The sequence below is a fragment of the Lepidochelys kempii genome, chromosome 1 (assembly GCF_965140265.1).
Source record: "Lepidochelys kempii isolate rLepKem1 chromosome 1, rLepKem1.hap2, whole genome shotgun sequence".
NCBI classification, from domain to species: domain Eukaryota; kingdom Metazoa; phylum Chordata; order Testudines; family Cheloniidae; genus Lepidochelys; species Lepidochelys kempii.
In genome coordinates this window covers 162,691,594-162,709,987 of record NC_133256.1, presented here as the reverse complement: position 1 = coordinate 162,709,987, position 18,394 = coordinate 162,691,594, and the positions used below count along the sequence as shown (strand labels likewise).

The 18,394-nt window shown below is 41.3% G+C and overlaps 1 protein-coding gene across 2 annotated transcripts in view; it reads left to right on the top strand.

The window, feature by feature from the left end:
• Window positions 1-18,394, top strand: part of CLIC6 (chloride intracellular channel 6) — a 51,286-nt gene that overhangs the window by 20,516 nt on the left and 12,376 nt on the right. For both annotated transcript variants that reach the window (XR_012161033.1, XM_073361411.1), the window contains exons 2-4: window positions 14,749-14,858; window positions 15,407-15,532; window positions 17,390-17,496. Coding sequence is in view for 1 of the 2 variants with exons in the window: in XM_073361411.1 (XP_073217512.1) it covers window positions 14,749-14,858; window positions 15,407-15,532; window positions 17,390-17,496 (343 nt within the window). In the remaining variant the exon portion in view is untranslated. The remainder of the gene's footprint in view (window positions 1-14,748; window positions 14,859-15,406; window positions 15,533-17,389; window positions 17,497-18,394) is intronic.

Below are 18,394 nucleotides of genomic sequence, written 5' to 3'. Positions count from 1 at the left end.
GTGACCCTATAAAGGAAGAAAGTGAGCTTGTGACCTTCTGTAAAGAGAAGCTAGAAGATTCTTTCAAAAGTTCTTTTTTTTTTTTTTTGCCCCTTTTTTTAAACGTTAGACATTTAGATTCTGACTAGCCTGGATGACTGGACAGCTAATGAAATGACCACATCACAAGTGTCAATAATGATAACAATTAGAGGGGAAGAGATTTTTAGTCAGACAGTTTATAATTTTGTTTTGTTAACGCCTATTTAACTTCAGTTGCTAGTTAACATTTGGAACAAAGGCTATCTTGTTAAAGTTGAATTCAGCACCCTTGTCCCTTCAACCAAGTTGTGAGAGGAAACAGTATACATTCTCTGAGCCTTACACAACTCCACCAGCAAAGCCATTCATACCCCCCTTTCAATATTATACAGGAGCAAAAATAGTTGAGGGCACAGTTTTTTGTTTTTGTTTGTTTATTCTTATTCTATGCCTTCTTTTCCCTAAATGTGAATCCAACCCTTAGCAAGGCCTCTATCCTGCCTTGGAATCTGCTAGTGTGGATCCCTGTGCCCACGCGTCAGAGCATGAGTCAGGGGTCCACGCTGGCAGACCACAATGCGCAAAGGTTTCATGAACTGCCAGTCATATTTTACATTTGTAATTCATCAGATAAATAGAAGCTGCACACATCTGTATTAAACAAGTTTGATGTTAATCAAGTAGATGAAGATATATGGCTGTTTAAAATAATTTTTGATAGCTAAGAAGCCCAAACAATTTTACTCCTAGCTATTTCAACGAAATATTTTTAACCTATAGCAGGATGTTTTTTGACTTCTTTAGCTCAAAAGTTTTATGATGAATTTAAAATTTCTACAGATTAAGATCAGTATTAGCTCTTATATTTGGAATTCAAGGCCAACATCTAAGGTTTTCTTGAGAGGGAACTTAATAAAAAAGGAAAAGAATCTGCATTGGGACTTTGCTCCCAAATGACAGATAAAACCTGTTAATATTGAAGGTTACCATTGTACAGGGTATCATATGAATGGAAGTAAATACAACAAGGTGGGTGACCTGAGGAAGAGCTCTGTGTAACTCAAAAGCTTGTCTCTCTCACCAATAGAAGTTGGTCCAGTAAAAGATATTACCTCCCCCACCTTGTCCCTCTAACAGCCTAGGACTCTCACAGCTACAGCAACACTGCATGCAAGGAAGTAAAGATGTTCATTATAAAACCACTAGGTGGCATCAAAACAGTTTGGCAAAATTTACAGAGCACTTATGCCCTAAGCCCCCAAATGAATGTGTTTTACATACAGAAAAAATTAGGTTGTTTGCCTCTGCCTCACAAAAAGCTTTAGTCTGAACATGTTATTACACAAACAACAAGCCTATATGATGCCTTTCTGATCACCACAATGTATTACATGCGACTAATATGCATTATATTTACAGTCAAGTGAACCAAAATGATTTCTAGCTATATTTTCATATATTAGTACCATTGGAATATGGTAAATTTTGCATTTTGGAATGGTACAATTCTATCACTACCTGCATAAATAGTACTGTATCAAACATCTACAAATATTTATAAGGTTTTGTAAATTCAGGGCTAACTATATTTCACATATTGTTCAATGTCTGTTACAATAATTTATACTGGAGAACAACAAAATTTTGTATAGAAATAAAAATTTAAACTTAGAATTATTGTTGATTTTATATATATATATAGAGAGAGACAAAGCTCTGTCCTTGTCTCTGTGGGTCCCGCGTTTCCTGGTGGACTTCACTAGCCTCACAGGCTCACTGTGATCCTCCATGTAACCCTTCTCTCTCTAGAGACAAGGGTCACAGTCTACTGAGCCATTTTCATCATAAGCCAGCAAGGGAGGTGAGGAGAAGCTATCCTCCCTTGCACAGTCTCTGTTGTCTCCCAGTCTCAGTGATTAATCAGGGAGCAGGCAAAGGGGGGAGCCCAGGCCCACCCTCTACTCCGGGCTCCAGCCCAGGGACCCTAATGGTATCAGCTATGGCAGCTGACCTTTTAGAAACAGGACACGTACAATTCCCTGGGCTACTTCCCCACAGCAGCCCCCACTTCTTCAGGCTCCACTTCACCCTTACGTAAGGGCCTCCTTCCTTGTGCCTGATATGGTGTGTACTGCTCAGTCTCTCCAACAGCACAACTTCCTCCCACAGCTCCTGGGAGGCTTTTAACTAGTTTCAGCCAGCCCCTGATTGGCTTCAGGTGTCCTAATCAACCTAACATTCTCCCTGCCTTCTGGAAAGTTCTTAATTGGCCTCAGGTGTCTTAATTGACCTGAAACTGCTGCCATTTAACTTATCCTGGTCTTATTGGGATTTGTTTAGCCTAGAGCTAATATATCTATCTCCCACTACTTTTCTATAGTCATCTGGCCTTGCCTCATCACAATATATATTTATTTAGACAGATGGTAATGTAAATTACCAGTTATTGTAAAATCTCCTAGCAGTCTAGGAGCTCATAATATAACTCAAGTGCATATAGGAATCTTACCAGAGCAAAAAGAGAATTTTTGTGCCAGGTGTAATAGTAGAGATTGTGATTGAATTATTTCTTTCTTTCTCTGATAATTATCATTAGTGTTTCTTTATCTCTGTAGCACTAAGCTAGGCAGGAAGGGGCTGGGAAAGACTCTAAGCAGAAACTGTACGGTGAAGCGAACAACATATCTTTAGGGATAGTACTGTTTCTTATTCTAATAAAAGTCTTTGCTCAGAATTAGGACAAAAAGTTACATTACAAAAGTAAAGAATCACAGAAAAAGTGACATTGTCAGAAACCAATTCAGTTTGAACTAGCATGAGTAAGGACCAGAAAATACTTTCAGCCTTTCAAAAGACTCATTGTGAGAAGCCAACAGACAGGCCTAATGAATGGGACACTTCACCAGAACCACAAAGAAGATTAAATGCAGAGAGCAGCAAAGTATTGGCCATTGTGTTAACTTAGGGCTTGTCTGCACTGGCACTTTACAACCTGCAACTTTCTCACTCAGGGGTGTGAAAAAAACACCTCTGAGCGCTGCAAGTTTCAGTGCTGTAAAGTGCGAGTGTAGGCAGTTCACCAGCACTGGGAGCCGCGCTCCCAATGCTGGTAGCTACTCCCCTCGTGGAGGTGGGTTTTTTTAGCTCACTGGGAGAGCTCTCGTCCAGCGCTCTGCCGCGACCACACAAGCCACGTTAAAGCGTTGCCACGGCAGTGCTTTAATATTGCTAGTGAAAATGTGCCCTTATGCAACAAGTGAAGCAGAAGATCATCTGTTAGTCATTTACCTTTGGTGGTGATAAGGAGATAAGACTAACTGGGATATCATTGTTAAGAAGTTTGAAGAGAATTTCTTTTCAAAAGGAACGTAACACATAGATGGTCATGCTTTTACCAAAGGGTGCTAAGAACTGGAGAATGTGTGGAAGCATTTATAGAAGCCCTATATGAAAAAAAGTATTGTTACTTTGGTATCAGTAAGGAAGATTACATAAAAAGTTGTTTAACAGTTGGAGTTTAAAACAAAGCACTTCCAGAAAAATTGCAGTCAATGTCTGAGCTAAGAAGCAGGGGGACAGATCCAGCTCGGGCACTCCCAACTTGGACAGTTCTTTTTCTCCCATCAGGTGATAGTTCTGCTCCACCTCCTGGATGAACTCCCCAGCCAGGCACCAGCTCTTCCTGCTCCCACTTCAGATTCTTCTTCCTCCTGCAGCCTCATTCAATCAGCCACTGCTAGTGGGAGGCGAGAGAACTAAACTCCCTCATCTCAGAGGGAGGAAGGGGAAGGGCCCCTGTGCTCTTCAGTGAAGGAAGGGAAGTTGTGCTGCCTGGTGTTCTTCCTTACTTTAACCCTATTAAGAACTATTTGAGAATAGGGGGAAAAAATTTCCCTCACACTCAAAAGCCAAACCATTTTTGGTCAAACTAGGGATGTCAATTAGTTGCAGTTAACTCAAGCAATTAAAGCAAAACAGATTAACTAGCTTTTTTAAAAATAGTTGCAATTAATCACAGTTTGAATTGCATGATTAAGCAATAGAATGCCAATTTAAATTATAAATATTTGTGGGGTTTTTTTTCTTTTTTTACATTTTCCAATACATTGATTTCAATTACAACACAGAATACAAAATGTACACAGCTCACTTTATATTATTTTTTATTACAAATATTTGCACTGCAAAATGATAAAAGAAATAATATTTTTCAGTTCACCTCATACAAATACTGTAGTGCAATCTCTTTATTGTGAAAGTGCGACCTACAAGTGTAGAATTTTTTTCACATAACTGCACTCAAAAACAAAACAATGTAAAAAAGTTTAGAGCGTACAAGTCCACTCAATCCTACTTCTTCAGCTGATTGTTAAGACAAACAAATTTGTTTATATCAATGGGAGATAATGCTACCTGCCTCTTATTTACAATGTCACCTGACAGTGAGAACAAGTATTTGCATGGCACTTTTGTAGCTGGCGTTGCAAGGTATTTACGTGCCAGAGATGCCAAACATTCATATGCCCTTTCATGCTTCAACTTGTAGATTTTTAAAAATCTTTTTACAGTGCAAATATTTGTAATAAAAATAATATAAAGTGAGCACTGTACACTTTGTATTCTGTGTTGTAATTGAAATCGATATATTTGAAAATATAGAAGAACATCCAAAATGTTTATAATAAATGTAAATTAATATTCTATTAGTGTTTAACAGTGCCATTAAAACTGCGACTAATCCTGACTTTTTTAATTTAGGGATTAATTGTGATTTTTAAAAATTGTTTGACAGCCCTAGTTCAAACTTCAAACCAAAAAACACAGGAAATACAAAATTTCACCCTCAGGCATTTGCTAGAGGCATGGAAAATTTTAGCTCAATACGTGAAAGTTTCAGGAAGTTATGAGTGACTGAACATCGAGTGGTGCTGATAGCAGCTATTATGGAACTTTAGTTGCAGCAATTTCTGTGGTCATGCAACTGCAGAATACATGGAGCCTTAACTATTAGATCATAACCATATATACAATGTAACACAATAAAAAATACTACTACTTAACTCTTATATAAAACTTTTCATCTGCAGATCTCAAATCCTTCACAAAGAAGTGCACTATGAAAATCTCCATTTTACAGATGGGGAAACTGAGGCACTGGGATGGACATGACTTGCCCTAGCTCACCTAGCAAACCCATGTCAGAGCCAGGACTTGAACTGAAGTTTCCTGAGACCCCCTCCAGTGTCCTATTCAGTAGGCCACATTGCCTAGTAGAAGCCCCTTTGTTAGCATGTTGAAAGTTTAAAACAGGATTACACCCAGCCCTGTAAGCTTAAATAGAAGAGGAAAGAATGGTGCATGGAACATTTCCCTCCACTTTGGACCTTTGTGCTGGTCCCATACACAAAGCAAACAATGGGAGAGAAGAACAGTAAAAAATTGATGAAAATAGTAGAGCATAAATTAATAATCCCATTAAGCAATGGCTTGTGATTACAAATAGCAATAGTCAAATGACACTGTCACAGTATACAGATCATTGCATAAAAGGGGACTTAATGAAAGCTTTTATGTGGGCTTTAATATTTTCCTTGTCTGCAGACACAGCCTTCATAAATGTTTGATTAATGAACTCATTAAGCCCTGACATGACTAGGAAAGACATACTTACCCCGTGACCCATCATAATTAAAACGTGAATGCCATTTGTTCAGGATAGTAGCTGGAATCATTTATTTAAGTAGCAGAACAACACAAAAAAACAGCTTTTGACTTAGCCTGATGAATTAGCTCACCCTCATGGACAAAACAAAGACATTGGGCTTGTGTTACATCAATCACAGTGATTCACATGTAGAAGGCAACTTGCAATACCACCTGGCATTCTATCTATATTTACATGGATATTAAAATTATAGCTGCTTGGAAAATTTCTATGAACTATTTTCTATGCACACCAAAAAAAAAAAAAAGAAAGAAAGAAAATGTTAGCAATTTTTCACCCTTTCCTAATCCGCTCTAAGTCACAGTGATAGCAAAATGCGGAAACCCATTCGGTCCTTTAGAGGACAGTGAGAAAGTAAAATGAAGTTCTGTACACACACCAAGCAGAGCTTGCAGTAGTAGAGCACTGATCAGCACTGCAGAGAAAATTACAGGGATTTCTACTTGCAGGCTGCAAAATTCCATAGCTACACTACGTGTCTCACAGCATTAGTGAGTCAGGCAAGTGGGCCATACTTGGTTCTCTTACCACTGCATCAGGTTCCTGCAGTGGAACACAGGGAAAGAGTCTTACCTTCCAAAAGAAGCAGCACTTACTATACAGAAAAATCCTTCCTCACATCAGGATGGCATGGTTCAGTCAAAGCTGGATTGCTTAAGCCACAGGGAGACATACATATTTTTTAAAAAACATGGTTAATAAGAAGTGTACAGGCACTGTGGATGAATTCAGTCCTTTGCAGAGGGCCTGCAGATGACTATATACCACTTAGGCCCTCAAAATAGGGTTTAGGTGACGCATGGGCCTTGCGTAGACCTGCACAGAGGTGAATGTAGGATATACCATTTTACAAGGTGAGTTGAGGAGCATGATGCATTGGCAGGTCTCTTGATTTTATTTTATTACAGGTCTGATATTTGGTGCTTTTCTTAAAATCTCAGCTCCAGGAGTTATACAATTTGTGATTATCACATAATTATTTTACCCCTGACAATTTTTAATCCTCTATTTACTAAACCTTAGTGTCATAATTAAGGATTTCCTTAATAGCCAAAATATCTGATGGACTGATTAAATGAATGATGGAGGTTTTATTTTATTGTGGTATTTGTTAACCCATTCTGTTTCTAACTTGTGAAAGTGACCTTGTAAACACTATTAGGCTGTGCAGATATACCAAAAACATGTTAGAATAAGATACTGTACAGTGTACTAAGATGTACAATTATGTTAGCTGTGATATTATGTATGATGGGATTTTTGTCTTTAGAGGCAGCTTAGACAACATTGCATTAGCATTTTAGTGAGGGTGATGACATGTAATCTTTCTGTGCTTTGGTTGCTCTGGAAGCTGTGTGTGTGTGTGTCCTAGCACTGTGGCAAGCTAGAATGAGGATGCATGTGTACAAAAGTTCCTGCTACCAGATTCAGGGCAAGCTGCCCTGGAACCAGTATTGCACATAGATTGAAATTTGACGGCAGGGGCCCATTTTAACAACTTTATTGTCAGAGGGTTGGAGTCTGGACTGTACAGAGCCTTGGCAGGGGTTTATAGGCTGACACTGGTACTGTGAATTAAGCTGATTGAAAATGAAATGAGGAGAAAGTGAGGCACATGAGCTGGTGTGCCATACTAACATCTTTAGCAGGGCACTATACCAGAATTTTATTTCTCTGCATTGCCACTCAGCTCCCCTATGCCAGGGGTCTTCATTTGTGTCTCACTCTTCTTTGAAGACGGGGGTACAATCTCTAGTGGTAGCATTCTGCATTGTTACACAGGGGTCCCAGGTGTTTGCGGTTCTGTGGGTATGCCTGCACTGGGGCTAGGGGTGTAATTACCAGCTCAGGCAGTCATAACCAAGCTAACTCTGATCAAGCTAGCATGCTAAAAAATAAAAGGGGACCCACAGAGGCACTAATGGCAGAAGGGGCTAGTGACCTGAATACATACTTAGGGTCTCAGATGTGCTCACGTTTGGGGTGGCTAGCCCCTCTGGCTGCTTGCGCTGCCGTGGCTACACTTCTATTTTAGCATATTTGCTCAATCAAAGCTAGCACATGTACGTCTTCCTAAACTGGAAATTACACCTCCAGTGTAGACATATCCTTGAGTCTCATGTCAGGGTGGATGGGAACAGGGAATGCTGAAGACAACAAATTCAGGCCACTGAGGGAAAGCTAGTGATATTTGATTTGGTTGCATTTTTCACGCTCTTTGCACTGGTGTGTATGACTATGTAAGGTGCAAGGCAGTGGAGAATCAGGCCTGCCTGGCATCTCTGATTCACTAAAATGTGAACGTTTTTGTTGTACTTTGAATGTAATGATATTAGTACTAATTTGTTCCAGTGTCTAAAGATTGGTATATATTAGAAGGTATATTGGCAAAGTTTAGCTGGAGAAAGAATTTAAAATTCATATTTACAATTTGAGGATTATGATTTTGTCATTATTAGAAATTATATGTTTGGATGGTATCTTCTGTTGAATTTTCTGCTTATAACATAGAAATGCACTGGTAACAGGGTTCACTCACCACTGCTGCGCTTCCTGTTGGCTGTCCTGGGGATTAGCTCTGCTCGCCAGTGCGCCCTCTTCTGCTGATGTCTTGCCACAGTCATGCCTGCTCCAGGTCCCACGTCACTCCAAGGATCATGGTGTCCTCTTCAGGACACAACCCACTGGCTGTGGTGCACTCTGTGCTCCCCCCTTCCACAGTCCCTCAGCCCAGCCCCTGCCTCAATTCATTTCCTTGGGCCACTTCCCCACGACCCCCAGCACATTCTTCACCCTTACCTCAGGGCTTCAACCTGCCAGTCTTCGCAAGAGCTCTCTCTAGCTTCCCCCGTCCCTGCTTGTAGCACTCCTCTGACCAGGTGCTGGCACTCCTGCCTCCTGCTAGGGGCCTGATTTTCCCTTCTCAAGCTCCAGGCAGCTACTGAAGCTGCTCTGCCCTGCAGCCCTTCTTATATGGGTCTGCCCAACCCCCATTGACTCGTCCTCACTGCCCCTCTCCTATTAGCTGCTTTCTGCGTATCCTCTCTAGGGCTCCATTAACACCTTACAAGCCAGTCTGGGGCAGACACTCCAACACAGCACCTTTACACTAAAGATGAAAAAAGATTCAAAATCAAGGTTTCTGCTTGATCATCTCCATCCTACCCTTATAATAAGAAGTCATCAGTTGCTATGGCATCTTGGAGATTTCAGGTATCTATCATAGGTTTTTCTAAGCTTCCTAGGAACCTATTGTGAGAGTACAGCATAATATTTCCCAATACATGTAGGTGTAGCAGATTGAGCACTCACTGCCATGGCGCCTCCTGCTGGTTGCCTTGGGAATTAGCTCCTCAGCCTCGAAGCGCCTCCTGCTGGCCAGTGTCTCTCCTGCCTCACGTCCCTGTGTCTCTCCTGGACTCCAGTGCCCCTTGCCTTGGGGTGCTGCCCCACAGGAGTGCCCCCATGCTCTGGGTCTCCCCGCCCAGGGGAACCCCCTCCCCTTATGCCCATCTTACCTCAGTGGCTACTGCTAGTCATCATCTAGCTCCTTTTCCCTGGGGCAGACTGCAGTCTGTAATGGCCACTCATCATTGGCAAGGGGGTTGGACCAGCTGCCTCTGCCTATCCCCAGGCTGCACCTTTGCAGCCCCAGTACCTCCTTAGGCCTTTAACAAGGCCTCAGCCTAGGGAGTTGCCAGGCTGGAGTTCCCCAGCTCCTCTTGCCCTTCCCCAGCAGTGCTGTGCTTCAGGTACCCTGTGCTCCCAGGCCGCTAGGTCCTTCTCAATCCAAGGCTGGAGTGAGACTGACCCAGCTCCTCCCTTAGCCCTTCTATCCGGCTGTGGCTGCCTCCCCAAGCAGTCTTTTCCCCTAGTAGTGGGGTAGCTGCCCCACTACAGTAGGAAAATGGAAGTGGAATCTTCACAAGGTTTTCCATTAACACTTTACTGCCATCCTCAAATAGAACATTGAAGCACAAAAAATGAAGTTCAGGTTTCAAAGGATGTTAAGTCTGCATCATATTCATTGACTGTTAAAATTACAGGAAAGAACTTAGACAACCTAGGGCCATCTGCCTCAGTTCCTGTGTTCCACCTCTTGCCGTAGCTGTAGGTCAGTAGCTTCTTGTGCTGCTGATGGCTTTCAAGATTTGCTGTCTCCTGCCTCCGACTTTGCTGTTGTTAGAGGCTGACCCTGCAAAATTGGAGGCAAGCTACTGGCATCCATAATTGTATCAGAGGTGGCTGATGCAGAGCCCCTGAAGGCCCATGACAGCTGGTCTGCTCCCCGTTCCATGAAGTTGGGGCTCCCTGCGGCTACCAGTCTTTCAGGCCTTTAAATATGGTGCTGTCTACATGGCAGTCCTCCCCAGTAATAGGAAGAGACAATGGTTTGGGTATGACTACATGAGAGACTGCCTCTCTCCTTGCAGTAGATGAGATCAGTTGGGACATCTAGTGAGTAGTTCCCCGGTGTAGGCAGGAGATGGCTGTTGGCAGAATATTCTCAGTTTGGGGCCCTCAGCTCTAGAACTCACTTCCCTGTCTTGGGCTTGCATAGCCAGAGTCTGTGGACCTTCAGGACATGTTACATTACAGGGCCATCGTTTCAGAAAAAATTAGGAGAGACGGGGAAAGTTTGGTCAGCATTCTCACTTCATGGCTGCTCTTGGGGTATTAATGGGCTGGTCCCATCTTGGAGGGGGGTGGGACAGGAAGGTGGCATCCTGGTACTATTCCGGACATTGAGAGGAAGATGGGCTGAGGTGTATGTGTGTCACCGATGGCTGGCACAGGACAGAGATTGGGGCCTGACCTGCTCCATGCTGAGCTCAAGCCCAGGGCACCACCACTGCATCCTGTCCAGCCAGTGGGGAGAGAGAATGGTGCTGACCCAGCTGGCCCAGCCTGCCTCACAGTGGCCCCCAGAGACCTGAGGGAGATACCACATCACCAGCTGGCAGTGAGCTATGAAAAGTTAGTGGGAGGGGCAAAATCAAAGTCTGGGGGCATAAGGTAACTGCTCCCTCTGCCCCATAGCAAATGACACCCCTGTTGCACAGCCTGTATGCCCAAGCTTTTGGGTCAGGAGGAGTGCATTGATGTGATGCCAGTGTTTTGCCAAGGAACTCCCACAAAACTTTTTAGCTTGGGAGCTTTTTAACTTGTTATAAAACTTGTGTCCCAAAAGGAAATGGAGAGGCACTGGGAAACAATTTAATTTATTTTTGGTTTTAAATCAAAATGCTTTTTTTGTAACCACAGGAGGCAGCACCACTGGACAAACACAGTAAGCTACATTCACTAGAAAATTTATAGTTGGTTCCTGAATATATATAGACTAATATCATGCTGCTAATACACCCTGGTGTTCATCTTGCACAATATGGAAAGGGACAAAACCTGCAAACTGTTGGACTTCAGTGGGAAACAAAAAGCCCAACAGCATACAGGACTGGGCCCTAAAATTATTGAAAAAAATATATACATTATTTCCAAGACATTTCAAGCTTGTTGTATAATTCTTTGGCAATGTTTTGTCATTCATTTTAGCCATTTCCCCATTATTTTAAGTTCATCTCTCACTGGTGGTTACCAGCAACTTGATAGATATGTAGGAGAAAAAGGAAAGAGGTCAGCTATTCGTTATTGTATTCATAATCTGTTGCAAAATGGACAAATGGGAAAACCAGTATTATTCCCCTAAATCAAGCTGATGCCCCCAGAACATAAAACTTTCTCAATCATTAAAACATTGCACTTATAAATAAGCCATCCTGGTGCTTCTGTAGCAGTTCCAAAAGCTGCCGATTCCTAAGCAAACAGATAACTAGGTTGTTGGTAGACTATTTGTCATTCCAGTGTAATAACAAATTGATGGACTCATTGTCTACTTCGCTTCTGCATTTGTCATGGTAACGTGTCTGTCTTCATCTGGATCCCTGACTCCACCTTATGGAAAGTTACACAGAAGAGCAGGATGGAAGCTGCTCTTCTGAGTCCCTGAAATTTACTGTTACCACGGTGATGGGAGACAAAACAAATTGACAGCCTGGCTGTCTATGTTCCCTCAGCTTCAGTAGCAAAAGTTAGAGGGACCCAAGCTTCTAACTTTTATGTCAAGGGAAATTGGTACAGGATCATGAAAAGAAGTTCATTCTATTGTGACTGTTGATCACTTAACGATCTGTAAAGTTCTCTGAATGCAACAGTAAGCCTGACAAGGGGATTTCTTTTGCTATCAAAGCCCTAGTGAACACAGTGTGAATGTCAGTTTGTTTGGAAAGAATGGATATATGTTTTGCTTTTCAGGGGAGATGCCCCTTGTTTCCTCAAGGTGCAACAATTTACTATCATTTGAGATTATTTTTAATTATTTTTTATTCTGTATAAATCAAATTCCTTTGTCATAAATATACATCTGCTTTTGATGAGTTTAAAAGCCTTTGTACCTTACTTTTCTGCACTATTCGTAAAACTCTAGAATTCCATTTTCATTTTCATTTCATTTTGAAATGCCACCATTGATCATTATTTAGTAGCAGGGACAGGTGTGGTGTCCCACCATCCCCAAATAAAATAAAAATTAACTGACTTGTTCACCATTCTCACACCTCCCTCTGTACTATCTGGGTTTTTTTTATAAATAAATAGGGTAAACATGTGTCCCTAAAGACAGGCATATCCCTGTTTTCAGGGCTGGTCCCATCAGTTTTTTATAGAAAATAGTGTTTTGTCCCTTAGGCGCCGACTCCATGGGTGCTCCACCTACCGGTAGCCCTGCCAAACAGCTCTTCCCTCTCCCTCCCAGCACCTCCTGCCCATGACGGATCAGCTGTTCAGTGGCATGCAGGAGGCGAGGTGGGGAGGGGAAGGAGTGAGGGCAGGGCACTCAGGGGAGGGGATGGAATGGGGTGGAAAGAGGCAGAGCGGGGGTGGGAAGAGGCAAGGCAAGGTGCGGCCTTGGGGGAAGGGGTGAAGTGGAGGTAGGGCCTGGGATTCAGAGAGGGGTCAAGCACCCCTGGGGAAATGAGGAAGCTGACGCCTGTGTTTTGTCCTTACTTTGGTAAGTCATGGCAGACTGCTCACTTGAGCTGGTGAAATTAAAAGCAGCCTGGGTGGGCAGATAGGCGTCCCCAGCTCTGTTATACAATAGCACCCTTCTTCAGTCAGAACTTGAAAACAAGAACTTGGGCTGATGTATAACTTTGTACTACAATATTTATATCTGATTTAACTAATGCTTCCAAACAAAATTCTCTGTGATATTATGGTGGTGTTTATCAGCTTGATAATCATAGCCTTTATTACTGTTGATGCATGCTAGCAATGGAGCATAATGAAGTCAAGAAGTTAGGTGTGCCAGTAACTCCTATCTTGTTTTTGTAAAACCCTCATGTGACAGGCATGGAGTCTATTGTATTAAAAATGCAAAGTTTATGTATTATTGTGAGATTGTACATAACTTTTCTAGGGAGGAGATGTGTCCAGTGTAAACCTTGGAAAGTGTTATAAGCTTCAAAGAACTATACTGAACAGTGGGCCAGACAAGAATGACAGAGTTAAGAGGGAATCTCTAGCGGGAGGTAAATACAAATGTAACCTGCTCTAGTTATGCAAAAAACTAGCCTTTTGAAGCTCAGCCCTGAAGATTATTTGTTTCCTGAATCTGAAGATCAAAGGCCAAAGCTGTATAAAGCAGTGGTTCTTAACCAGGGGTACGTGTAACCCTGGGGGTACGGAGAGGTCTTCTAGGGGGTACATCAGCTCATCTAGATATTTGCCTAGTTTTACAACAGGTTACATAAAAAGCACTAGCAAAGTCTGTACAAACTAGAATTTCATGCAGACAATAACTTGTTTATATACTCTGAAATGTAAGTACAATATATTCCAATTGATTTATTTTATAAGTACAGTATATGGTAAAATGAGAAAGTAAACAGGTTTTCAATAATAGTGGGCTGTGACACTTTTGTATTTTTATGTCTGATTGTTGAAAGCAAGTAGTTTTTAAGTGAAGTGAAACTTGAGGACGCACAAGACAAATCAGACTCCTGAAAGGGGTACACGGGTATAAGGAAAGACAGAGGGCATAACTACACTACAAACTTTTGCCACCACAAATTACATTGGAATAAAGCCACCACAGTTAGTATATTGCTTGTGCACCTACATACTTTGCTTCTTTCATCGGCACTGCTCATACTCACCAGGAGCGCTTGTGTTGATTCACAGTGCAGTGCACCGCAACTCGCCACCATCCAGTACTCTATCTTTGGGAAGTCTTTGCAACGCATGGTGAGGCAGAAACAGATCACACAGAGCTGACTGGGAACAAATGGTCAACTTCGCAGCATGCAACTTTCTCCCTCCGATACTGTCATTTCTATCCCACAATTTTCATGCCGTTTTAAAAAAAGAAAAATCCCATGGACCTGCACGACCCTTCTCGCTGTCCACCGTCTCTGACAGAAGCATGGTGCCTGCACTACTCTGACTGTTGTGATGAGCATTGCAAGCACAGGACGCACAAGAGATTTATCTGATTTAGCCTCCTAACTGCTCTTGGCACTACATCTCAATTTATGACGTAATATATTTTGCTACATCTTTTCGGACTGGTGTTTCCAGAAGTCATAACTGGTATAAACATATTAAGAATACATATAATTATTTAGAGAGATTTATGTTAATATGGAATCTTTCTTTTCAAGTAATGCTATGATTTGAATTTTGTTCACTAGTTTATAAAAACATTAGTTATACACTAAACAAACCATTTTAGAACATCCATTTCTAAGGAGACATTACAAGTGTTTGGAGGAGTATATAAAGAAACATTGTATAAAACTATTTCATTATAAATGATTACAGTGAGTTGCACCTGCTTTCACCAGATCTCGATTTTGTCCATATCCTTTAAACAGCAGACAGCTGACTGACTTTGCCATTATAAAAATAGTTTTGCTAAAAGCATATTTTATTGTTTTTCATTGTAGGCTGGTAGTGATGGGGAAAGCATTGGAAATTGCCCATTTTCTCAGCGTCTCTTTATGATTCTGTGGCTAAAAGGTGTTATATTTAATGTAACAACTGTAGACTTGAAAAGGTAAGATTACAGTATATATTTTCATTTTCAGAAGAAAATTACCAAAATGATTCTTTTAAAGAATGTATTGCTTGTGGTAACTTTGAAATACACATGCAAACTGACAGACCTTATTTATACAGCTAATTGGTATTTTCATAGCTCTTTATAGGCCTGATTATTATCTGATTTAAACTGATGTAAAACAGTAATAATTCCACTGAAATTGATGGGGTTAACATGGTGTAAAATAGGTGTAAGTGAGAGGAGACTCAGGTTCTATGTGGTCAATGCATGGAACAGATATTAATTAATTAATACTAATGAATGCTCACAACATCTCTATGAGGCAGGAGATTATGTCTTACCTTTACAGAGAGGTAAGCTGAGATAGAAAAGGGGAAGTGATTTGTCCAAGGCTACTCAGTAATTGCAAGGATAATTTAAACTATTTTATTTGCTTTAAATAATACCAGTATACTATTGCAAAAGTGGAACAGATTACTACTACTACTACTACTGCATGTCTCTCACATAGCTACTTACCCAAGGTGTTTGTACCCTTTTAGAAAACCTGCAGACTTACAGAATCTAGCCCCAGGAACAAACCCTCCCTTTATGACTTTTGATGGTGAAGTGAAAACTGATGTCAATAAAATCGAGGAGTTCCTAGAGGAAAAATTAACACCACCAAGGTACTGTGCTCTTGCGTGTCATGTTTTGCTTTTAGTCCTTCAAAGTGCCTTCACTGCACTCCCTGACAAAATTCCCACTGGTTTCAGTGACAGCAGGATCAAGTCCTTGGTTACTTTCTTGCCTTAAAAAATATGTATGAAATATATTAGATTTAGAAATACTGATTCTGCTCCAATTGAACTCAATGAGCGTTGCGGTTGACTCCGATGGAAGCAGTAGTGAGACCTAGCATAATGGTGTTGTTCCTGTGAGCTCGTGAGTGTTAGATGCTGATTGCTAGACTCCGAATGACTGAAGTAAATGGGAATTGACAGTGTTCAGCACCTCACAGGTTTTGATACAATTATTGTAAATTAAAGAAACATTTTCAGTGTTAAAAAAATCTCTATTTAAATTTGCTCTTCCAGCAGTATTTCCTCTGGGCCAAATCCTCAGTTGGTGTTAATTAGCACAGGTCCATTGACCAAGGATCTGGCTCTCTGCATGTGCTGTTAGTTAAGGGCAAGTCATCAGAAATTATTAAGTTTTATCATCCATGCAATGGAGATTAACTACTAATTTGCTTTGTGTAACGTGCAATAACTGTCTGCAATTTCAGTATCAAAATTTCCTTTTCAAAGAGATGGCAAAAATAGCAACTCCCTAGAGTTAATAAAGGGTCTGAGCCAACACCTATTGAAATCAATTAAAAGACTCCAGTGCCGATTTAAGTCAATAGGAGCTGTCCTTTATGGCACTAATCAACTGATTATATCCCGCAATGATGCAGACATGCCAACTCTCGCGAATTGATAGTGAGAGATGCAATTTGTAAGTAAAATTAAGCCTGGCTCCTGCTGCCAGATTGGGAAATAGGAGAGGGGACCCCACTGCAGCCCACCTTAGGCATGGGGAAGGAGAAGAACCTTAAGAGGAGCAGAGGTAAGGCTGGTAGGGCTGAAATACTGCCTGGAGGCTGCAGGGGGGTTGGAGTGTGTGTGTGTGTAGGGGGAGCGCTGATTGTGTGTGTGGGTGTATTGATGGTAGGTTCTGAGCAGATGTGGTAAATGCTGGGAGAGCGAACTGAGTGTAGTGGGGGTCAATGAGGACTGAACTGATGGGCTGATGATGGGGATTGGGGGACTGAACTGAGGGGGGCTGAATTGAGGGGGGTTGGGTGGGGACAGAACTGATGGAAGATTGGGTGACAGGATTAATTGTTGGGCAGGAGATGGACAGATGTGGAGGTGAGAGCTTCTGCAGCAGGGGCCAAAATCACCATCTCCAGTACATGTGGGAGAGTGAGCAATACTAATTGTCACATGCACATACCCTTGCAAAGAGCAAGGGGGAGTTCAAAAATCAAGATTCTGACCTAAAACACCACAATATTATCTTTAAAAAAAATAAAAATCTCATGATTTTTGAGGGTCTGACTCACCATTTTTGATCTCTTGAAGTTGGGAATGCTGATGATGTCACTACAGTAATTCTCAAAGAGTAAAATTCACTCTAGTGCAGAGGGCTCATGCAAGGACCTCCATACCATTATAGTAACCTACTATTTCTCTGTATTTGTGCTTTGAGATTTCCCTCATTTTCTTCAAGTTGTAAAACGATGAAAGTGATGAGTAATTATGGCAAGAAATAGAATTAAACTTCTGGATACTAGGAGTAATTGAAAAACATTTGACACAGTATATATTTTGTATGGTCTAAGTGGTTTCCATTTTAGGAATGTTTCCTATGAAAAATATCTAGCCATACTTTGTTCGCAATGGGGTGGAATAAACTGCTGTTCATATAATACAGGAGTAGCTGAATGTCAGAAAAGAACCTGCTAGTTATATGACATCCTTGTATTTTTAATTCCTCAGGTACCCCAAACTTGGGCCAAAGCACCCCGAATCTAATTCTGCAGGAAATGATGTGTTTGCAAAATTCTCTGCTTTCATAAAGAACACAAGAAAAGATGCTAATGAAAGTAAGAACCTGCAATCTCTACATCATTATCGTTGATAACTTGAATGAGTTGAAGTTACATAATTACAGCATAAAGTTTTGCACGAACTTTCAATGTAGAGTAACAAAACCTATCTGTATTTGCACTAAGGACTCATTCTAAGCAAAAGCTATCTATGGCTTTCCAGGACATGAAAGCTTTGGAAAGCTGCAGATCCTGAGGAGGGTAATCTGTTCAAGAGAAAGGCCAACACATATGCACTATGGTGAAAGGAAGAATTAGTAGCTTGTTGTTTTTGTCAACAAACTTCACCATACCGCAATGGCTTGGCTGAATAGTATTTAAGGCCCTGATCGTGCAAATGCTTAACTTGCTGAAGGTGAGTAGTTCCACTGACTTAAATAAAACTACACATGTCCAAAAAGCTAGGCATGTGCCTAAGAATTTGCAGGATCAGACCTATGAATGGAATACAAAAAAGCAAATGCTTTTTTCTTCAACTTTAAAAGAAGGGGTATAAATTTAATGAAATGAACATACTAAGTAAGTATATATAAGTATCAAGTATCAGGGGGTAGCCGTGTTAGTCTGTATCCACAAAAACAACAAGGAGTCCAGTGGCACCTTAAAGACTAACAGATTTATTTGAGCATAAGCTTTTGTGGGTAAAAACCCCACTTCTTCAGATGCATGGAGTGAAAGTTACAGATGCAGACATAAATATACTGGCACATGAAGAGAAGGGAGTTACCTCACAAGTGGAGAGCCAGTGTTGACAGGGCCAATTCAATCAGGGTGGATATAGTCCACTCTCAATAATAGATGAGGAAGTGTCAATTCCAGGAGAGGCAAAGCTGCTTTTGTAATGAGCCAGCCACTCCCAGTCCCTATTCAAGCCCAAATTCATGGTGTTAAATTT